This window comes from Ammodytes marinus, assembly GCF_949987685.1.
Source record: "Ammodytes marinus genome assembly, chromosome: 5".
Classification (NCBI taxonomy): domain Eukaryota; kingdom Metazoa; phylum Chordata; class Actinopteri; order Uranoscopiformes; family Ammodytidae; genus Ammodytes; species Ammodytes marinus.
The window spans coordinates 6,711,081-6,736,080 of NC_137234.1; the positions used below are offsets into that span (position 1 = coordinate 6,711,081).

Genomic DNA, 25,000 nt, shown 5'->3' on the forward strand with positions numbered 1-25,000 from the left:
GTGTGTTATTCCAGAGCTGTGGTGTTAACAGAGTAGCCACACTCAATTATCCAACTCCCACTCTCTCTCTGTGTGTGTCTCTCTCTCTCTCTCCCTCCCTCTCTTTCTCCATGCTGGATCTTATTTAGACATTTATCATAACAGGATTGCATCAGCTGCTTCTGTGAACTGTAGTAAAGAGCTGAAATATGTAAATGTGTTTGTTTAATGTCTGATAGGGGATTGGTATTTTTTTCGCTTTACGTTGGTTCATTTGCATATTTCTTATTGATCTCCCTTTCAAATCAAGGTGTGTGTGTGTGTGTGTGTGTGTGTGTGTGTGCATGCTTGCGTGCGTGCGTGTGTGTGTGTTCTGTGCGTGTACCCACAGACTCCCACCAGTAGTGACTGTCTGTTTTCAGCTCTGCAGTGTGTTTGCCTTTATAAGAATTTGGCAGTGTAGTTCATGTTTGACGTGTGTGCGTGTGTGTGTGTGTGTGTGTGTGTGTGTGTGTGTAGCCTCTCTTGGGCCCCTTCCCGAAGCCTCTCGACCTCTGTTACAGTACTGTGATTGGTAGCTTTTCACTCCTAACACTTTTTTTTTTTTTTTTTACTTTGGTTCGGGGTTAAGTTCCCATCGTAAACAGTGCCTTTACATAACCCGTCATTTAAGACCTATATATACCAGAATATAAAGGACATTTTTATTTATATATTTTTTACTATAACTTGTTGGTCTTTAGTGTATGATATAACATAAACATACCGTTTGACAGGCAAGTTTTTCGTTTACCACTGCACTTGTAACTGTTGGTCATCACCTGTTTCTATTTGCCGATAAATGAACTTGAAGTTATAATGAATCACGTTGACACATTTCATTTTTCTCGTCTTCAGGCCTTTGGGAACGCTAAGACGGCGCACAACAACAACTCCAGTCGCTTCGGCAAGTTCATCCAGGTCAACTACCAGGAGAGCGGCACAGTCAGAGGGTGAGAGGCACACACACGTATGCATGCACACACACACACATACGCGCTCACTCACTCACTCACTCACTCACTCACTCACTCACTCACTCACTCACTCACTCACTCACTCACTCACTCACTCACTCACTCACTCACTCACTCACTCACTCACTCAAGGATCCGTGCAAGTGCATGATTCAACACATGTATAAATATTGCTTGGTGTGGACTAAATGTTACCAATTACGTTTTACTTAGTAATTATGATTATTTTATCTGGTAAAAAAAAGAAATAGCCGTGTCTTAATTTCCTACTCTGGTCACATAAGATCAGTACAATAAATCGGTAATTAATATATGGTGTCTATCTATAAAAAAGAAACGCCAATTTAATAATACCTCGGGTAAAGACATGATTAAAAAGGATTCATTCGGCCCCTGATTGTTAACAACACTCCCTTTCCTCGTATGAGAAACACAATTAATTCTAGAGTTAATGCATTTAATTTGGCAAATAATTGAAAGCAAACCTAATTACACGGCTCTTATCTGTTCCTCTTGCCTGATGTCACGCTCTGTCCTCAACAGTTTCCCTCTTTATATCTTAATACAACAGTGAAATACTGACGGAGCCTTCTAGATCACTTAACCTTCATCCCTGTGTAGTTCACTTAACATTGTTTGTTTAATTATCTAATATTATTAAAGGGGTAGGATTACATTAGTTTATACTTCTTCCTCTCCTATTCAGGCATATCAATGCTGGTTTATTGTATATACATTGTAATAATGCCTTTTCTTATTATTTATTTATTTCTTATTTGTGAACTAATTTGAACATTGGTTTTTTTTCTGTGCCTTTCGTTTTGTATTTCTGATATGTCTGATGATATAAATGTATGGGGGATGCAACAGCCTTTTCTAATCCAGCTCTCTTCTCTTGACTGTGTGTGTCCATGTTTTATTTCCAGAGCCTATGTGGAGAAATACCTGCTGGAGAAATCCCGTCTGGTTTACCAGGAACACAATGAGAGGTGGGTGAAAGCAGAGATCACACTGACAGCCATTGTGGATGATTATATTTCATAATTAAATTTTTTATCAGGGGTAGTTGTTGAAGAGTTGCTGACTACATTTTATTTTATTTTCAAACTTGATCAGTTTTTAAAGAAATTGAAAAAGAAAACACATGTACAGATCAGTTATTAGGCGAGCTAAGAGGACGTCTTATATTTATATTTATTTTGCAAAGATGCATTATTTGTGTTTTAATAATGTTTTTCTTATTAGTTATTGATTCCGGAAGAATCTTTCAATAACTTTCCAACTTTATTGCAGTCTACGACATTTCGTCTTTTTTCTAGAAGGGCATAAATTAAAAAAAACACGTCCTCCTCATTTTTTTGACCCCTATGCTCTTCCGTACCCTTGGAGATGTGGTGCAGCCATTAATAATCTAGATGAGAAATCAGAGTCTTCTTCCTTCTGTGAGAGATAAAATGTCAAATCCATATCTCTGCACTGATATGTCCTTTGTCTAAGAAATCCAATACTAGAGTATTTCCCTTTATTTCTCCTGCTAGCTGAGGATATATCATCTTAAGGCCTCTGCCCTTTGTGAAGTTCACACCGCAAACTATCAGCTTACCCTCGGATGCACACAGGATATGACCATCTATTTAAACCAATCACATATCAGAATGATGTATGTGAATGAGGAAGTAGATTTAATTGAATTTGTGCCCAATTTAGTGTAATTCAACACGCCTTGCTCTCAATTATTGTTCATTTTTTCTTAACAAAATTTGTGAACTTATGTGAACATAGATAGAACACATAAAGGTTGGAATTCCCACTTGTACGTACACCCCTAAAATATTTTTCAAAACAACACATGCACACGCACACACACACACACGCACGCACACACACGCACACACACACACACACGCACACACACACACACACACACACACACAGACCCTCTCTTATGATCTCACCAAGGCGACTGTAACAATAATAAATGTACAATAATAAATCCCTGACCCATACCATTGTAATGGTTTTGTGAGGGAAAGGGGAAAAACAATGTAAAAGCCTGAACCGGTCACCTAATCCCTCTCACCCTGATTGGCCCCAAGGATTCTATTTCATCCTGATGACAGGCGCTGGCGGCCATATTGATAGGGTAGAAACTGAAGACAGGACCTCCCAGAGAGAGTGTGTGTGTCTTTGTGTGTGTGTGTGCGTTTGCGAGAGCAGGAGCGTGAGTGTCTGTGTGTGCGTGTGCATGAGTGTGAGTGAGTGTGTGTTTGTGTGTGTTTGTATGTTGATGACAAAATATCTTAAATCTTAGCCCCCATCCGATGACAGCTTTCTTCTGTCCGACCCCAGTGCAAGTAAAGAAATACAATTTCCTGCCTAAATTGGAAATGTACCTCCGGCAAGCAAGCACACACACACGCACACGCACACACACACGCACGCGCACACGCGCACACACACATGCACAATGCTGCTTTGTTTGACCTGAAATGTAAGTGTGGCATTACAGGAATGTGTGACTTGTGTATTGTTACATATTGCAGGTTTGTGAGTTGTAATCAGCTGCAAGTAGCGAGTTTTACACTGTGCTGTCGAGATGTGAATGGTGCTGTCCTCGGTTCAACTCTCAGAGAATTGAAAATTATTTACAAAAATCAATACAGGGAAACTTATTCTTATGCAGCAGAATGATGTATTATCCCTCTAACTTTGCCTGTTTGTGTGTGTGTGTGTGTGTGTGTGTGTGTGTGTGTTTGTGTCGCTATAGGAACTACCATGTGTTCTACTACCTGTTGGCCGGAGCCAGTGAAGACGAGAGGAAGTCTTTCCACCTGCTCAAACCTGAGGAATACCACTACCTCAACCAGGTCAGACCACACACGCACGCACACACATAACATACACGAGCGCAAACACACACACACACACACACACACACACACACACACACACACACACACACACACACACACACACACACACACAGACACACACACACAGTGCTCTTTTTATGCTATAAATTAGCCTGTTGAACATGAAGGAGTGGACTGGTGAGTGGGTGACGTTACACTGTTGGTACAAGTGTTTTTCTTTCACCTTTACATGACTTGTAAGACTTATACATTTAATTTGTCGACTATAATATTGGTAAATTATCTTAAATAGTCATGTTTGCCATGTGAAAAACAATCTGTTCTTGCATGTTCTTTGCTTGAAGTGGTCAATGCTGTTTTATCTCTTCACATATGGGGAACATTCATCCCAAGTTGATGGAGACTCAAAATACTGATAGAAAAATCCTCTAGTTTCTGTTGAATCTTATGTACTCATTTAGCATAACTGGATCACGTCTCAACGCTCTGAGGTGTTGATTGCATTGGCCCCAAAACAATTTCAACCCTCCATCTGTGTGTGTGTGTGTGTGTGTGTGTGTGTGTGTGTGTTCACGTTCTTGTCTACATGCCAAAAGCAGCCCCCCATGTGTGTGTGCATCAGTTGCACTACATCTGTGTGTGTTGGCAGCAGATGTGTTAGGATTCAAATTCCCATATTCCCTCTTCTTAAAGCCGTATACACTTGGGGACGAAAAACCAAAAAAAAAACTCCTTTGTTGTTCATCTTTATTTTGGCTGCCCCACAAAAAGTAACAGTTTTTTTTTTATCCCTCTTTCCTTAATCCCCATAACAACAACCCCCCCCCCCACACACACACACACACACACACACACACACACACACACACACACATCCTCTTCTGCCTGTTACTATGCAGTTACTCTGTTTCCATGGCAACAGCTAAACTCGGGTAGTTAATCATGGCGCTGATTTGCTCCCATGCAAAGGAGGCCGACGCTCGTCTGTGTTTGTGCCACAAAGGAGCGGAAACATTTTATATTCAAATGTCTCTGTCTCTTCTCTGTCTCAGAGATGGACCGTAAATATAGGCCTGTAGCTCTTTGTCAATAATAATTTGTTCTTAATCACCTGCCTGGTTAAATTAATAATGAAATAGGCTAAGTGCATTTACTCAATTACTGTACTTTAAGTGCTAATGACCTTTTAATTATAACGTGAATGTCATGCGGACAATGTGAAAGAGGTGGTTGTTGGGATGAACAGAGATGTATATAACCTCTGCTTTAGTTCTCTGGCTGCAACTTAACTGTATTGTTCGCCACCATCTACATGATGGCGTTATAAATGAAAAAGCTCTAAAACCCCACAGTTCACTACTTCTTCGGCACCACACGGCAGACGGACAAAGTTAGCTGGTGAACATAGTTTAGCACATTTAGCAGTTCATTATTTTCTAAATATTTTATAAGAAGCCAAACAAGTATTAAGTAAAACGAGAGTGAATAGAGAAGTTACATTTGCCAGGCGGCCACATACTGTGCGTGACTCAAAGTCAACGCTAATTTTGCTCTGTGTGAAAATGTGTGGGTTCTCCTTACGTCACATCTTCGATTATGTTATTGCCGCTCTGCAGGTGTGTAAGTGTGTATGTGCGAGCGTGCGTGCGTGCGTGGATTAGTAATATTTGCCTGGTCTTGTATTAACAGCATGTCAGTCACTTAGTGTGTGTGTGCGTATTGTACGTAGTTACTGTGTGTAACTGCTGCCTTCTTAACCCGCTCTGCCTTGCTTCCAGATGACAAAGAAATTGCACAAACTCCACTGGGACAATTACTATGAGAGCGATCTGGTCAGTATCACGTGGATGACGCGCCGTGTGTGTACGTCTGTGGTGCTCATGGGTGTGTGTGGCGTGGTGGTGCTCTGGGTTGTTTTTGGTGGCAGTCTTGGTCTTGTTCTTGTTCTCGCCCTCGCTCTCTCTCTCTCTCTCCCTCTCTCTGTCTCTCTCTCTGTCTCTCCCTCTCTCTCCCCCTCTCTCTCTCTTTCTCTCTCTTTCTCTCTCTCTTTTCTCTCTCTCTCTGCTGTCCGTCCACACTCGCCTGCTTTCACTACAATGTAAGTCCATTGTAGTGAAAGAAAAAATGGAGGCTATCTGCTCAAGCTTCCTTAATGATTAAAGGGATACCTTTAATGTCATCATTCAAATTTGGTTATTTTTTGTCTCAAGATTAATTTTTTTTAAAGATGTCACCATAGACTGTAGTTAAAGGTGTCACACATTCAGTATCTCATTTAAAGTGAGGTATCTGCTAAATGTGACAATTATTTTTGTTTGTTTTAAAATTAAATTAAAGACAAGATTTTGTCACATCTAAATTAAGATAACGTCTTCTTGTACAAATTGAGCACTCAGAAACATATCATTTCATAATGTATATATTCTATAGCAATGTAAAATTCAAACATAAAAGGAATCTCTTTAATCAAATCTTTGGCTTTGGTTGCTTTTGCTGTTGGCTGTTGGGTGACGACGTCAAACCGGGATTTTTTCTTTAAAGGGAAGGTTCAGGATTTGACTTTAATTTACATTAAGTGTCAGACACACGTTTTACCAGTCTGAGCAAATCTACTATTACTATCGGCTTTGTATCCTGAAACTTCCCTCTAAGTGTGTGTGTGTGTGTGTGTGTGTGTGTGTGTGTGTGTGTGTGTGTGTGTGTGTGTGTGTGTGTGTGTGTGTGTGTGTGTGTGCAGCACTGTCTTGCCAGTATCCACCTTGAAGTGTCTAATGTTTGGTCAGTGGGATTCAGTGTCTCCTAATAGACTATAATGTTACTTGAAACACTTAACATGAAAGTGGGTTAATATAAATCCAGCTCGTCTATTGGTCTTACTGTATTACGCTCTTGACTTTGGCCTGTCGTCTCTCACATTGTTATACCAGTAAAGGTTTTCTGAGGACACTCACTCTTTCCCTTTTAGCACTTACTGTAGGTCCTGCTCTATATTTATCCAGTTAAAGGAGCATGCCACCAAAAGAAGCTGTCTTTTAACTATCAAATATAAATGCTCGTATTGCTTTTGATATTATATTTTGTTTTACTCCCAGCTTTCCTCGTATAGCCTATCTTTATCTTATAGCCTTTTTTTTTAAAATTGTAAATCACTTTGAATTCTGTTTTTGTTGAAAGGTGCTACAGCAAAAAAAAAATTATTTCTTAAAGGTGCATTGTGTAGAATTTATTTCAACGTTACTAGTCTTGAACTTCTATAGAAATTCTGACTTCACTATTCACTATTCACAAAATGTTCAACTATTCCTTTAATTTCACTTTCTCTTTCTTTACTCATATATTCCCCCGTTACCCAGCCGACCCCTCTCTCTGTTTGCTGACACACTGTCTCCGTCTCAAGGGTCAGAACATGACCTCATCAGTCTGTGACCCCACTGTCTGAGGAGATGATGTCACTGACACACACACACACACACACACACACACACACACACACACACACACACACACACACACACACACACACACACACACACACACACACACACACACGCACAGCTAGCTCAGCAGCCCTCGACAGCTGTCTAAGCATCTGACCAACCCTATGGGCCTATTTAACCTTTGACCTCCACCATTGGCCGACATGCAGAGAGACACACAGCACTTTGAACACTCACACATGTATACACACACACAGAATCCAGATGCAACAACGTCTGGGGCCAAAAATAGAAAAATAAACAAAAAAACTAGTAAATATCCCAAGGACCAAACATTTTCTGGCTGTTTGATGTGTGCAGTCGGCTGTGTTTGGGTTTGAGGGCTTGGTTGGAAGTGGATCTCTTGTACAATGTGCTTGTTTGGGTGTGTATGGTTTTTTTGGCTGTGTGGAATGTCTAGTGACGGGGTGGCATGCTGCTGCTTTTGGCACAAAACAAAGCCGGTTGCCTTGACGAAATATATCATGATTCAAGCCGAGACACTGCAGGTGAATAGGGTGGAATTATTAACTTATAGATATCAGGATGAAACTTTGCCAGTTGATTACTTGCTTTAAAACAATATTATTGGTAAAACAATTGTTTCTAAAATGTGGCAATATACAACTAATAATGTATACATGAGCATATCTTTACAATCCCCAAATCTAAATGATGGATAAGAGCTTTTTTTAGTGCCCAAAGTTTTTTTTATGAATCAAAAAAATAAAGATTCTGGCATGGTCTTAACAAAGTGTATCAAACAATCGGAATTATGGAAAGTGTAGGTGATGTACAGTATGTGCTTTAGAAGTTGAGATATTTGGCTCAGAGTATTGAAAGAAAAACTAATGTTGAGATAATGGTCGTTGAAGATGGTTGTATAGGAGAAATATACAGATGCAAACAAACAAGGTTCAGTCAAATAAACAGCTGGACCTTTTTCTTTATTCTAGTATGACATAAGACATGCTATAGCGGAAAAATAGCCAAAAATCTCAAAATGTACCACTGCTTGTAAAAACAATGTTTTTTATCCTGCCGTGTCTCACTTTAATTCATGGTAAGTAGACGGAAAGAGGCCTTGACTGGACGCATGAGTGGTCTATTATAAAGCCCCACAGACACAGAGTTTTGATTTAGACTCAATTTAGTGGCATCAAATTCCTCTTTCTCAATTTCTGGAGCGAGAAAAGTGAGTCTTTGTTTAAAATAAGTAAGGAGACGGATTGTTTCCTAATCATCCCTTTTGCTGCACTCAAGAATCTATTCTTATTTTTTCTTCAAAGTACCAATAGCTATGGGTTTTGATTTCCCTTGTAACTGGCCAAAATTGATCTCTTTATTTTCTCAACTTCCTTTCGGCGCATTGTGCTGCTTGGCACTTGATTGTCCAACATACCCGGCAATTTGAAAAAAAAAAAAAAAATGTCTTTCGCCGTATTGCTCTGGAGAGAAAGCCTCAAAACCTCTTTTGTTGCAATTGGAGAAGCTCGCTGGAGAAATACACTGATTCCCGACAAGGCCTCAGCCAGAAGAGAAAACAATGGAAGGCTAACGAAGAAGTGTTGAATGTTAAAGTGTAGATTGTGTGTATTATGGGCTTTCCCTGTCTTCTTCTGTGGTATGTGTTGATTACAGCCTGAAGGAGCCGGGAGGACAGACATGCTTAACCGACCAGAGACACACTGTCAGCTCACACACACATACATCCTTATTCTCTACATACTTTACAATCACCGTGTGATATTAGGGCACACTCACACTTGGCCTATTTAGTCCGTACTGTCCTTAAAGGTGCTCTGAGGAACTTTCAGTTTGTGTTCATTCTTGCACCCCCTTTGGACAAAAGCGGTAGTGTTTTTACTACGCCAGCTGTTGTTAATGGGTGAGCGTACCCATGACAAAGGCATTAAGAAATACTATATAAAAATAGCATTCTTTGCACTGATGGTCTCGTTTTCTGTTAAATGTCATTTATGATCATCAGAGGAAATGAGACTGTTTCAGAAATATTTAAAAGTTCCTCATAGCACCTTTAAGCGCTATTTTACCCCCATCCTTACTCCCCCATTGGCCACTATTTTTACTCGATTGTTTTTGAATATTTTCATTCGGACACATTTGCAGCAAACATTCCACTCCCACATCAGACCAACAAGAACCCTTCGGCAACATTTTTTTAAATGTCCGTAGAAATGTATGTTGGGAAACAGTCTCATATAAATTGACGTCAGAACCGCTGCCTATGTACAGTATGTACCGTGCTACGAATGCTAGGCGCCCTAAGTGTCTCCCGCTTACACAGAAATGCACTCATCTTGTGTTCAGTAAGTCAGATGAACATGACAACATTTTGTTTCATGCACTCTACACTGCTGTTCCCACATAGTCATCTTACCCATTCAATATGTGGGCTAAGCTTTCTGATGTGGTCTAATGCAACTTAACTTTGACTTATACACAACAATGACTCACATCTTCAATTGGACTTTAGACGGTTGACCTGGACTGACTTGGCCTTCTCATTTATTTTTTATTGTATTACATTACATCACATTACATTACATGTCATCTAGCAGACGCTTTTATCCAAAGTGACTTACAACTGGAGCACACATTCATACACCAATAGCAGCAGCTACCACGTAGGGTGCTGGCTAACAATCAGGAGACATTTTAGGGTTCAGTGTCTTGCTCAGGGACACTTGGACAGGTGGCGGGGAGACTGGGGATCGAACCACCAACCCTATAGTTGCGGGTCCACCACCCATATCCACTTCGCCACTTCGCAACAGCCCCCCTATTTATGATGAGAAAATGCTCATCAATTGATGGGCAGGATGCTATACATAACCCAGAGTGTGCTAATGGTCATCTATTCCTCCTTTTCTCTGTGCCCCAGCAGGACTGCTTCACCGTGGAGGGAGAGGATCTGAAACACGACTTTGAGCGGCTGCAGTTGGCCATGGAGATGGTGGGCTTCTTACCCACCACCCGCAAACAGTAAGACCAGCAGCCATGCCACGTTTACCATCAAATCACTGATTACAGAACCATAGCCCTGTCTGGTAGAATCAGGGTTTAAGTGGAATGAATGATGTTCAGACAACGTTTATCGCATCACATATCTGTGGTAAACAGAAATACCAGATTTCTTTAAGGATGTCAACTTTTCCAAGCTATATAAGTACTATGGGGTATTCCTTATCTAATTTTTTTCACAAAATATTTTTTATTAATGTGATTTCTTGAAATATTTAGTGTCTCAAGTTTAGTTTTTTGTTTAGTTTAGTTTTATTGTCCCAGGTTCAAAGGAAAAGCCTCTTTATTACTATCTCATACTTGGCTAAAAAGCAAATAAAACTGCTACTTTATATCTTCATGTGTTTTGGAGATTATCAGAAATTCCTGAGGTCATTGCACTTTTAAGTTTTTAGAAATGCAAGTCTTTCATCTGACACTACAAGTGAAACTGATCTCCTATTCATTTAATATCCACAAGTAATAAAAAAACATCACGACAGACTTTTTGTCTGTTTGTTACAGAAACCGGAATCTCTGAGTTTAGAAACTCTGATAATTCATTTCAAAACACCTTCAATAAGACAGAAGGAAGGTCTCCTCAACATAACCTTAATGTTTAAACAATGCTTCTCCTCTGTCAGGATCTTCTGCCTGCTGTCTGCGATCCTCCACCTGGGAAACATCCGCTACAAGAAGAAAACCTACAGAGACGATTCTATAGACATCTGTAACCCAGAGGTCCTGCCCATCGTCTCAGAGCTGCTAGAGGTAAGCAGTGTTAATAACATAGATAGTATTATAAATAGGTTAATAAGCAGACTTATTACTAATGTTCAAATTAATATTTTTTTCATAATTTTTCATTTAACCTTTAATTATGCTGTATGATTATATGAGAGAGAAATCAGTTGAGGGGTGACCCTCATTTGCAATGATGTCGAGTCAAACAAATGCAAAGCAAAAACAACAACACATACACAATATACAATGCACATACATCAAATACACAACAACTGATAAAGAGAAAAAGAACAATTGAAACATTTAGACAGGGATGTAGATTGGCTGAAATGGGTGAAAGTACTATATAGCCTAATTAAAACAGTTACAGGTGGAGTTCGTCAGATTTAAGATATTATGTTTAAATTTGTTAAAGGATAATATATCTTTAATTATACATTTATTTTATTGTTGTCCATAAAAGGGTAAACAAGCTTACAATAGCTCTCATGGCTTGATTTTCAAATACATTGACAAACCCTGTTTAAACATAATTGTCCTGAGTAATTATACATAGACAAGGGGGCCAGCAGAAAACAATACTCTGGAAAAACCACACCATGCACATACAGCTCTGGAAAAAATTAAGAGACCAGTCTGGATTTTTCTTAAATCTTCATCTCTACATAACTTATTGAAAATGCTCCTAATTACAAAAAATGTATTGGAATTTGGTAGAAATGTTGTCAGTAGTTTATATTATAAAACCAAAATGTTCATTCTACTCAAACATATGCCTTTAAAGAGTAAACCGAGAGACACTGAACATTTCGATTGGTCTCTTAATTTTTTCCAGAGCTGTATATACTCTTGATGTCTCAGTTACTTCTCAGTATGTCTAACTACGAAGCCAAATCAATATGCTTTATGAAAATATGTGCGTCAAAAATAGAATTCAATTTGAACAATGATCTATTTTTTTTTCGGAAAACCCCCAATAGCAGAAGCCCCATTATGACATGTCTGAGTCTAAAAGCACTGAGGACGTCTTGCTGACTCGATGCTATGAAATACAATACGCTAAATACTTTGAGGGATAATAAAACTGAAGAATTGGAGCGTGGCTTTTACCGCAGGGCTTGTTTATTCTCCCTAAATACTTTCTCTGCCAAGTTATATCGTTATACACCCCCCCCTTTCCCCTAAAGAGATACTTATATCTCCAAGGACTTAAGGAACTTGCAAAAACAAAGTTTGAAGAAGCATCCTTTTGAGTGATTGTTCTGTGTTTAGAAAAAAAATTATTCTCTTTTTATTATGATTTTCCAGGTCCACAAAATAATTTTGAATACATATCGTGCTTCTCATTTAGCCATCAGTAAATGTAACATTTGTAGCCCAGTCCAAGGTTTCAAACACTCAGTAAATAATACAAAAGGAATTCAAGGACTCACTGGACATTAAAGGTGCACTATGTAACTTTGGGTGTGTCAGAGGAGTGAACATTTTCTAAGATATATTATCAAACTCTCAACTGAAAAAAGAAAACTTTCCTCAAAGAAAATTTGGATCCCCGCAACACTGTTTGAAGTTAGAAAGCTTCCTGAAAAGTCACTGTTTCATTGTTGTTGTTGTTTACAGCAGCAGGGCCCACAGTTTAGTTTACAAACATCTTCTTAGTCTTACGTTTGGTTCCAGGTTCCTCAAAATAATTTAGTTTTGATTTATGATGATAGAATTATTTAATACTAAGAATGACATTTAGAGACAATACAGTATCTATGGAAACTAGCTACAGGCTCTGCAAACGTAAACAAATCCCCCTCTTTTGAAACTACGTAGTGCACCTTTAATACATAACTGTATTTTAAAATATATACTGTATATTGTTTGTAACTGTGAGAAATGGCTGTTTAAATGGCTGTTTACCTCCCATAATGGGGGTTGTATAAAAAGGCTTTTGAAGAGCTGAGTAGGGGGCAGCTGGTGGTGACAGTGGAAGTTAAGAGGTGCTTCAGGTCCCAAAGAGAGCTGTCTGACTATATCCAGCGCTTCCACAAAGTAGTGTTTGTGTTGAGGCTATTTTCAGAACTATTTTGTAAGCCGTGATGCCGCTTACTAAAGCTTTCAAACCAGGAACAACCAGTACTTATTGTCCCAATATCGTTTTTTTTAGTGGATAAAGAATCCCATCGGACAGGCCTTAAGAATAGCTTTTAAAGGATCATTGTGACTTACTTTTGTTCTTTCATTTTTTAAAACCTTTTTTTACGTGCTGCATATTTCAGCATTTTATTGAAGATAGATTCAATAAATTTTTTTTTTTTAGGTATTTGAACCTTTTTATTGATAGGGAGAGAGTACAGTGTTACACACACACACACACACACACACACACACACACACACACACACACACACACACACACACACACACACACACACACACACACACACACACACACACACACACACACACACACACACACACACACACACTCACACACATGCTGTTCTGATTTACCTCTGGTTTGAGGGGATGGTGACACTCCCCCCCAGTCCCTGCTATGTTACAGACTCCCAGCCATTAGCCGGATGTGCTGTGTTGAGTCGCTGACAAAACAATGTCTGAAGTGTGCCGGAGACTGCTGTCAACAGCTCCGCGGGGATGTTATGACTGCGCGGATCCTGTGTGTGTGTGTGTGTGCGTGTGTGTGTGTGTGTGTGTGTGTGTGTGTGTGTGTGTGTGTGTGAAGATCCTGCCAGGGTTTCCCTATAACATTTAACATGCAGACAGGGTCTATTGGCCTCTTAAGGGGTCCAGATAGGCAGTGACGCGATCACACACACACACACACACACACACACACACACACACACACACACACACACACACACACACAAACACACACACATGTTGGCCACATGCTTAGGAGAAGGGGGGGTAGGGAGAGGGGGGTTAGTGTTTTAAGTTCAAGTTTATTTGGATGTCTGTATGTTGGTGCAGAGGCAGCGGCTATTTGTCCCTGGGGACGTATAAAACATTCTCTTAAAGGGGAAGGAAAGCAAAACAGGCCTTTAATGAAATCAAACAGAGAGCGGCAATGAAACACAGGTTTTTTTCAAGGGGCGTCAGAAGTCTTTAATTTGTCAGCGTTCCTGCTACAACATAAAGGGATATCCTGTGTTATGTGAGGAGTGGAGTGGAGTGGAGTGGAGTAGAGGGGCGGACAGATTTAAAATAGGGCCAATTGTGTTTTCCCAGGTAGTAAATGTAAGGGAAGTCATAAAATAAAAGCATGAAAAAAAATAATAATAATCTTACATTTTCTTGTAAAAATAATATGATGAGGTAAATTCGCATAAAAACACAACACATAGGATATCAATATGGACACAAATAAAAGTGCATAAACATAGGCAAGGCACGGCAAGTTTATTTATATAGCACAATTCAGACACAAGGCCATTAAAAGTGTTTTACAAGGGACATAAAATACATCAAGATTAGACATTACAAATTGCATTCAAGAAATAGTAAAAACAAAGAACAAATACAGACACATTGCTGTTGTATTTCTCATGCACTGATCACGGTTTAAAGGCAAGTTTTCTTCAATCTAATATCTAATCTAATATATTTTTCTCATGCACTGATTAAAACACATTTAAACACATAAGCAAGCAACTACACATACTAGAATACAGACAAAGACAATCACATTATCCCAGATTATGGCAGCAGCAATTCTGATATTATTTCCACATTAAATATGCTTGATGCTAAAATAATGGATGGGTTTAGCTTTACGCAGACCTGACAGGCGCCATCAAAAGCCCTCTGCACTTAGCGTTTATTGATGAGGCATGGTTGTCTTTTATGACCCTTTGCATAAATGTTTGTTGAGGTTTACTAGAACCTTGACTAGAAAGACATGTCGGCCAAAGTGCACACAGACTTTAGAGTAAGGCCTCAATGTGTATCAGACTGTTTATGTCCCTTTCATGTGTAAAATAGAAAACATTTTGAATAGATAAATAAAAATTATACAATAAAATGATTAAAAAAGCCAAACAACAACAATAGAAAGCAAACATATATACAGTATATACTCATTTCAAATGTCTGAAAAAAGAAATAGGAAGAAGCTTGTACGCTTATTTAATCAAAACTCTTCTCTTCTCCCACTCAATTAATAAACATCAGATTGGCTTCATATTTATATCATATCTTAACACATTATTAACAGCTTGATACGTATATTTAGGGAGGATGGGATGTGCTATGTAAAGGGACAACTATGCTGTCCCTTTTGTAAATTTGTTATACTTTATTTATAGCTTTTCTGAAAATATGCGTTGGCCTGCAAACATCAACACACACACACACACACACCCACCCACCCACCCACCCACACACACACACACACACACACACACACACACACACACACACACACACACACACACACACATACAAACAGTATACATCCACATCATGTCTATTTCTGTTGTGATATTAAAGTGGAGCAGCTTTCAACACAGAGCTGGTTGGCCCGAGTGTGGATTGACGAATGAATGAATAGGAAAGAAAACAAAACTAAATTCGACTGGGACTTCCTGCTTCCTGTGTGGGCGGGACTTTGAACAGGAAGTAGTGCGTTAGTATAGAAGCGGATGGACGGAATCCTCTGGAGCTATACTGTTGAGTGATTGGTCGGAAAAAAAAGACAGAAAAACATTCCTTTACAAACTGGTAATCAGTACACACACACACACACACACACACACACACACACACACACACACACACACACACACACACACACACACACACACACACACACACACACACACACACACACACAGAGATGCTTATACTGTGAGAACAAATCCTGATAAAAGCCCCCGTCTGGTTTGAGTTTAGAGTTTTCCCGTATTAATAACCATCAAGTATTGTTTTTCTTCAACCATCTTTTCCCAAAATGTAATAGGCTAACCCCGACATCAAGGGCACTTTTATGAATTCAATGTCAACTTTATCAGTTTCCACTGGTCTCCTATGGGTTCATTTAAGAGTATAATGTGAAACTAACAGTCAACAGTCTAAACATGTTGGCATTGAACTGAAACACCTAGATATGAAGACTGTTGATATTTTGGACAAGTTTTTGTCAACAATGGTGATATCTTGGGGGGGAGAGCGACCACGGGTTAGAATCCGGCCGGTGGTCGTTCTCTGCATGTCATTCCCCTCTCTGCCCCATTTCACCTCAGTCTCTCTAAACTGTCTAATAAAAAGCATTAAAGAATTCCCAAAAATAATAATAAAAGACAAAAAAAACAAGAAAAAAAAACAATGCCGATATCTTTACTGTTTATCACCACAGGTTGGTGTTATTAATCGCTAGACTGTTAATCATATTAAAATGTAGTTATATTGGGGTCCTCCGGTGGCGTAGCGGATAGAGCGTGTACCATATTGGCTCTGGCCTTCATTGCAGTGTTCGCGGGTTCAAATCCGACCCGTGGACCTATACTGAATGTCATCCCCCCATCTCTCTGTCTCCCCATTTCAACTCTGTACTATCAAATAAAGCTTGAAAATGCCAAAAAATTATCTTAAAAAAAAAGTTTTGTTTTATTTAACTCTGTTCAAAGCTATTTAACATGAAAACATTTATCTTATTTAGCTGTATTCAGAAAAACGTAGATGTCAATTTTTGGACAATCTTTGATGTTTGTAGCATATGGAGAAAATGTAGAAGTTAGGCAGCAGGATCATTGAGGCGACTGTGCTCAAACATAACTGATTTGTGCCTTGAGGGGATAACATTTGTCAGAGCTCAAGAATTGCAAATAAAGAATCAGCCAAAAAAAAACTAATGAATAAATAAATAAGAAAGGGGTTAATTTGAGGGCAGAATCGCTGACCCCAGACCAGTGCTTACAAACTTCTGTGTATTATTGTATTAGACCCGTGATCATAGAACGCACAGCAGAGAGCTTGTTACCAGGCAACTAATACATGGAACTGTAGCAGCTAAAGACCAGTCACCAGCCCGGAGAATAGGCTTTGCTTTTAGTCTGGGGGGGATTATCAACCAGTGTGAAATGAAGTCTGATTATACCAACCCCCCCCCCGACGCACACACACACACGTGCACAAACGCACATGCACACGCAAATGCACACGCAAATGCACACACACATGTCAAAGCATTCACAAAGGAGGTAGTTGACAAAATAATATCCATGATGGTATTAACCGTAACATTAACACCCTTGCCTCTACATGAAGACATCAGGCAATCACTCAAAGACATGCTGCCACTTGTACTCACACACATACACATACACGCAGACGCACACACACACACACACACACACACACACACACACACACACACACACACACACACACACACACACACACACACACACACACGGTCTCAGTAGCAGCTGTTCGGCCCAATCCCCATAATCCCCGTCTATGGAGGAGATGTGTGTGCGGTGTGACATCTGCTTCTAACAGTGTGGCCCTGTCATCAATGGTTTTGTCTGGGGCCAAGTTTAGAGTCCGCGCAGACTTGAAATGCAAGGCCACATTACATAGTGTTGTGATGTGTGTGTGTGTGTGTGTGTGTGTGTGTGTGTGTGTGTGTGTGTGTGTGTGTGTGTGTGTGTGTGTGTGTGTGTGTGTGTGTGTGTGTCTGTGTGTGGGTGTGTGTGTAAGCGGTTGTGATTTACGTGTGCGGACAGAGAGCAGTGTGTTTACGTGCTAATCTTGGCCAGCTATGTTAGCGAGGAGCGGCAACAGTTATTATAAGCATCAGTTGAGTCGATGTAAGGGTCAGTTAGGGATGAGTGATCAATGTATTATGTCGCTGTGTTTGGTGTATATTACTTGTATAAAATAACCAAATGGGAATGTCTGGTTGAATTAAATACTTGATAAACTCACGGTCTTCACGCAATAGTCCAATATTTCCAGCAATGGTCTAAAAAATACAACCAAAGATGAAAATAGAAAAAAATTAAGAAAAAATAAATACAAATTTTGAGCAGGTATGGTCTATCAAAAAGGTCTGTCTGATCTTATGGGAGGTGTTTTTTTTTTTGTCATGGTGAGTCGCCCAGCTTTATGGAAATGCCTGGTATTTGACCCAGTATTTTCTTTCTTTCTGTCTTTCTTTCTTCCCTCTCTCTCTCCAGGTGAAAGAGGAGATGCTTCTTGAAGCGCTGACGACCAGGAAGACGGTGACTGTGGGAGAGAGACTCATCGTCCCCTACAAGCTGTCTGAGGTGAGAAGCTTTTTTTAAAGTAACCACCAGATCCAGCATTCCAAACTGCGACACAAGTCTAGGGCCCTTTTTTCGTGTTTTAGGCAAGACGCTGCAGTCAAAAACATTATTCTTTTCAAAGAAACGGACAAGAAATTGAACAGTTTGGGCTATTTTGCATACACACGTCTTTTTTTTTAACTATAACTTGTCTGTTTGCCATACACAACCATCTCAACCATGATGACAAGTTAAAGTGGTAACCCTATTCGCCATATAAGTACATTTCAGTGTATAAGTAACTTTCAGTCAGTCTCCAGAAAGCCTAGTGTAGCTGAATGTTTTTGTCATGAAGTGCGTCATCTGCAAGGGGGAGATTCTGTGTTTGTGTGTGTGCAATGCCTCGGAGCTTGTCTGGGCAGTTTGTTGTGCCCCCCCCCCCCCTCCCCCCCCACACACACACACACACACACACACACACACACACACACACACACACACACACACACACACACACACACACACACACTAGCCCCTGTCATATTTTGTTTCTAAAGCTCTTTTGATAGGGGTCTCTTCAACTTCCGGTTTCCTGTCGAGTCGAGGAACAGTGACTACAGCCCCTCTGGATTTAGTCTGTGAAACTCAGTTGACCTAGATAGACTCTGACTATCAATGTGCCAGTGAATGTTAATATCCAGCCTCTCAGATGGTTGGGTTATGTGCTAAAGAAACTGCAGGGTCTTTTCTATGGAGGAAGGAAATGCTGTAGAATAGATAGTCTTAGCTCCACCCCACTCCTAATCTGATATAAGGGTTAATTTGGTCCAACAATGGTCGCTCCCGCTTACACACACACACACACACACACACACACACACACATGCACGCACAAGCACGCATACGCACACATACACACACACCATCCCTCCAGTCATGTGCTCTGGTCTCAGGAATGTGCAACCTCCATTGGAATATACAGCACAGAGGCCAAAAGCCAGATCCTAAAGTCACTCTCTGTGTCTGTCTCTTGCTCTCTGTCCTTCTCTTTCAAACGCATAAATTCCCCCTTTTTTCTGGAATATCCCTCTAACAATACAGTATGACATTATGATCAGCCATAATAAGCCCTTGATGCAGCTTCTTGATTTGCCTTATCTACAAAGGAGCAAGACGGGTTGAATGCTTATACTGTATGAGAACCTGGGGCAGAGACCATTTAAGACATTTTAAAATCTCTGAAAGTCCCCCATTAAAAGAAAAAACATACAGTCGCTTAATGGGGAATCCCAAAATGAGTGCTGTAAGACAGTGGTTCTCAACTGGTGGGTCGTGGGACCATTTTGAGTCGTTCGCGGATTCATGCATAGGCAACTAAAAATATAATATAACCGAGTATTATTATATACAGTGTTCATGCGGAAGAGTAACACGCACATCACCCCAGACTCTGAGACTCTTTTGAGGAACAGAAAGCATCCCCAGATATGTTCCCCCAAACTCAACTCTGGTATATCAATAGTTGCCTGTCTCTCCCAACATTAAACTAGATTTTATGCGGTCATCAAACATCAACAGCCTTTTGCAATACTGCACATTGATACTACATAACATACAAAGCGCAACTTCCAGTGTCTTTTCACACACACACACACACACACACACACACACACACACACACACACACACACACACACACACACACACACACACACACACACACACACACACACACACACACACACACACACACACATATATTCTAGTGATTCATTATGCATAGAAGAAATCATAAATTATAGCTGCTTGGAGACAAGATATGTAGGAATTAACACAAGTTTGTACTCCTGCACTTGTCAGCACCAACATTTTACATAATGCTTTCACTAACCCTAACCATCACAACTCTATGCCCTACTCCAGCCCTTACCTTACCTTAACTTCAACCTAACGGTAACCCTTAAACTTTTGCCCAATCCCAATACACCTCTTCGTCTTAACCCTTAGCCCTTCCCTTAGTAATTGTGCTTTCACATGTAGGGGTAGGTTATCTCAATCTTTTCATGCATTGAGCGTCAATGGCTTAGGTTTAGATGACCTTGCAAACATTTTTTAGACCCACTGAAAAGATATAAAACGTCAGGTAACTATCGTATTATACCAGTTTAATTGTGTTGTTATGTCGTTTCCATCAATCAAGCATATCACACAAATATCAAATATCACACAGTCCTAAGATCCAGAATCGAACGTTAGCTAGCTTGCACGTTGCATCACTTGTCGCACCACCGACAACTGCTAATAACATAGCGGTTCTGCAGTGGCGTCCCATTACATAAGGGGAGATTTGAACCCCCTCGATTATATCTAGAAGAAGAAGAGAAGAGAAGGTCAGCCAATAAATATCCTTCATCTTTATCCAATCTTTAAATGTAATACTGAAATCTGTCCTCACAAATATACAGACAACAATAGCTTTCACACACACACACACACACACACACACACACACACACACACACACACACACACACACACACACACACACACCCACCCAGCTAACCTGGCCCTGGCCTGACTGCGGGGCCGTGGGAGCGAGCTGAGGCCACCTGTGGAATCCATAACACACGCCTGTTTTTATACAAAGGAAATGTGGAAAAAAAAAGGAATCTGGCAAAAGCTGCTGGTTTGCTTCTCAGAAATTCTTTCTTTCTTCCTCTTTGGATGAATAAAGGGTTGAGAAAGTTTGTCGGGCAGCTGTCCCATCCACCCACAGTTAAGATGTGGAGATGACCTGCCGAACCCCTTTGTGTGTGTGTGCGTGTGCGTGTGCGTGTGCGTGTGCGTGTGTGTGTGTGTGTGTGTGTGTGTGTGTGTGTGTGTGTGTGTGTGTGTGTGTGTGTGTGTGTGTGTGTGTGTGTGTGTGTGTGTGTGTGTGTGTGTGTGTGTGTGTGTGTGTGTGTGTGTGTGTGTGTGTGTGTGTGTGTGTGTGTGTGTGTGTGTGTGTGTTTTGTGTGTGTGTGTGTGTGTTGTGTGTGTGTGTGTGGCAGAGCAGAGGTTGGAAGGGCCTTGGTGGAGTCAGGTGGAATGCATTTATGGATTGTTCGGTTTTTGGTTCCAGGGTTAAAGAATGAGAGTAAAACTTTCCTATTCAGGCAAAAGGAATTGTGCTTTGGCATCTTCTAACGAGGTCAGAAATCTGGACTTTAGTTTGTTAAAGTCTCTGGATCTCGGCTGGCAGCGCTCGAATGTGTTATTTAAAAAAATTCAGCCTTCGGTTCTTAGTCACGCATCCCCTTTATTTTGCCTTTTTGTTCTGCCTCTCAAGAGCTCAATGAGTTCAGACAACAGACTCCACACAGGTCTTCAGATTTCAAAAAAAAAAAGTGACATATTGCTTATAGATTAGCCACTCTACGCCTTGATATTTGATCAATGTCAGATAAAAAACATCTAAGCTGTTAGACCTATGATTTAGAAATGTGGTATAGTTGTTCCTTTCTTTCTTCTTTCTTTAAATAAAGAGGATAATATAAAATTAAATAAAATAAAAAATACTTCTTGCAATGCTAGCATCAGCTGTAAGCTTGAACCTTTCTTTATGTCAGGGATAACTAGTCAGGGTTAGCATGCTCACACACCAAACTAAGATGGTAAACAAACATCAGTGTGTTAGTAGACATTGTCATTGTGAGCATGTGAGCAAACTTACCTAAGTGTTTAGCTCAAAGCACAGCCTCACAGAGCTACTGACAGCTGGCTGTATCCTCCTGCTACATACTGAATTTTTTAATCGGCTCAAGTTTTGAGACACATTTCACTGTGCATTTAATCTTAATGGAGAGAGAGAAACGAAACTGAAACCAGATGAAGTGATGAGTTATTCAAAACCAAAGAGTTTGACTTTACTTTTTCAACAGCTATGATGATGATACCAATTATTCAGCCTTCCATGCTGGGCGCAAATAACCTGTATCTAGCTGTGGATGCAAAGTTTATTTGAGGACAGTGAGAAGACATCAGAGGGTGAGCGTCTGTGAGATAATGAGTGTGTGTGTGTGTGTGTGTGTGTGTGTGTGTGTGTGTGTTAAAATGAAAGCGTGTGAGGCCTCTTCTGTCGAGATAAGATTTGCGGTCTGACTTTGACATAACTGATGTGTCTCCCGATAATGTGACTCCAGCACTTCAATCTTCCTGTGTAGAGACAGACAACGGGTAAGAGGAAGTCAGCAATCAGACAGCGCTCATTCATATGTTCTGCATTCATAAACGGCCCTGCTTATTATTATGAACTGTGTCTGAGTTAGTGAGAGTGGAGGGGGGGGAGGGGTTGTCAAATGTAAAATGCATTTACAGTGATTGGGAAGCTAGTTTGAAAGCATAACTTTGCAAGCATAGCCCAACCAATTACGATACACTTGCAGTTGAAATACAGCAAAGCTAACCCTAGGGAGAAATTGGTTAACTAAAGCTAAAAAACGTATTTGGAAAAATGGAATGTCATATTTTGGTAGTAAACAAATCAGTTTGTTCTATTATCTTGTTATCTAGGGCTCGGTTAAATTAGAGAAGCAATGGTCAAATTAAAACACAAATTCATTCATTTCCTTTTTATGGCCCAATAAAAGTAGTTTGTAGTTTCAATAGCTACTAACTAACTAACTAACTAACTAACTAACTAACTACACAAACAATGGCAAAAAGTAATACAAGTATACATCACTGTGAATAAATGAATGTATGTGAACTACCAGCAAGCTACTGCAGAATGTAGTTAACTAGTGGTTTAATGACATGCAGTTAGATACTCCCCAGCACTGTGAACATAACCATGCACATGTATGGACACTGAGGGACAAAAACAACAACTACATAAAACTAATTAAAAACACATTCAGATTGGCATGTTGGGGGGCAACGCACGCGCACGCACGCACACACACACACACACACACACGCAAACACACCTTTACACGCAAACACACACACACACACACACACACACGCAAACACACATACACACACACGCAAACACACACACACACACACGCAAACACACACACACACACATCCTGCAGTGAGGAAGCTAGCGGGCCACGTGCAGTGTGAGCTCATGCTGCTGCCTCACACCTCCTGTGGTCTTCAGCAGAAAGAAAGAGAGAAAGAAAACAGAAAAGATTGAGAACAACAACTTCACCTCAGCGGAGCCTCGTAATCACAAACACAAGCTCAGACGTAGTTTAACAGCTACGACCGTTCCGCTTTACAAACGTCCCAGATAAAGTCTTATAAGCTAATTATTATGTCAGTTTGGTGGGTGGGCCCTCCATTAAAACGTACTTGTTTCTCCGCCATGTTCCCTGTGAGTTGGTAGCTCTTCCCATAGTGCTGAATAATTGAATGACATGGCAAATACAGAGACAGTGCACGCTCAAGTGGGCGTGGGAAATGTTCACATCCATTCTGCCAGCCCCCCTGAGTTCTCCACTGAAGGATTTCAATCGTGATCCCTCATCAAAACGTTTTTATTATTCATGGCAATCTTACATAACTTAAAGTGGGAACAGGGATGTGACGGGCTAAAAATACCGTCAACAATCAATAATGCAGTGAGTGAAGAGGCAGCTTTTAAAAAAACACAGTTTTGCTTCATCACGGCTCTTGGCTGCGTCTGCTGTGGCCTCAGCGGGCGCTTTGGGTTTTGTAAGAGAAATATTATTGTATTTTTTTTATTGTTATATAACGGACTTAAGACATTAAAGTTTATTCAGTTGTCATGTCCTCCTGGTAGTGTCTGGATTATAACACGTTGTATAGTTGAACCTACTTTAAGTTTAATATTTTTTTAAAGGGGCAGTGTTGTGGCATTTTAGAAGAGATTGGGTATAGAATAGAATATGTATAAGTAGCCTATGTTTTAATTGTTGTATACTCACTTGAAAATTAAAGTTGTTGCATATATATTTTTTTTTAAAGATATTTTTTTTGCATTTTTATGCTTTATTGATAGTGTAGAGACAGAGTTGAAATGGGGCAGAGAGGGGAGTGACATGCAGAGAATGACCGCGGGCTGGAATCGAACCCGGGTCCGCTGCTGGCCGAGGCCCATGGGGGGGACGCCCTACCAACTGAGCTAAGGGCGCCCCCAAGTTGTTGCATATTTCATTAACTTTTGAATGAGCATTTTATATCTACATAGGAATGGTGCACCCTCCACCAAGGCCGCCATGTTGCACCGCCACTTATACCATTAAACATATAAGAGCAAGCTTGACAAGACACTCTTCAGTCTGTATTAGACAAAAAGTAACACGCTGAAAATGCAGCCTTGCCTTATACAGTATGTGGTTTGCTACCAGACTAGCAGGTCAAGTGTGTGTTGAACTGGAGCAGTGAAATCCAAAGGCCCATGTCAACGTCCTATGGGGTTTTCAGTATTTATAAAGAATAGTGTGATTTGTGTTGAGTTGTTCACTAAATACTCACTCCAGTTTCACCCCTTCTAGTATTCCAAATATTTTGTAATCTTTTTTTATGGGGAGAGAGAGAGAGAGAGGGGGGTGTGTGTGGGGGGAGGGGAGTGACCTGCAGTGAAGGTCAACAAGTCGGATTTGAACACTTGTCCA

At 40.3% G+C, this 25,000-nt stretch overlaps 1 protein-coding gene across 1 annotated transcript in view; it reads left to right on the forward strand.

Moving 5' to 3' along the window:
* Positions 1-25,000, forward strand: part of LOC307250777 (unconventional myosin-IXAb-like) — a 144,236-nt gene that overhangs the window by 76,567 nt on the left and 42,669 nt on the right. Inside the window, exons 3-8 of the mRNA XM_080027968.1 lie at positions 877-971; positions 1,922-1,984; positions 3,763-3,862; positions 10,253-10,350; positions 11,013-11,139; positions 18,306-18,395. Coding sequence (XP_079884094.1) covers positions 877-971; positions 1,922-1,984; positions 3,763-3,862; positions 10,253-10,350; positions 11,013-11,139; positions 18,306-18,395 — 573 coding nt within the window. The remainder of the gene's footprint in view (positions 1-876; positions 972-1,921; positions 1,985-3,762; positions 3,863-10,252; positions 10,351-11,012; positions 11,140-18,305; positions 18,396-25,000) is intronic.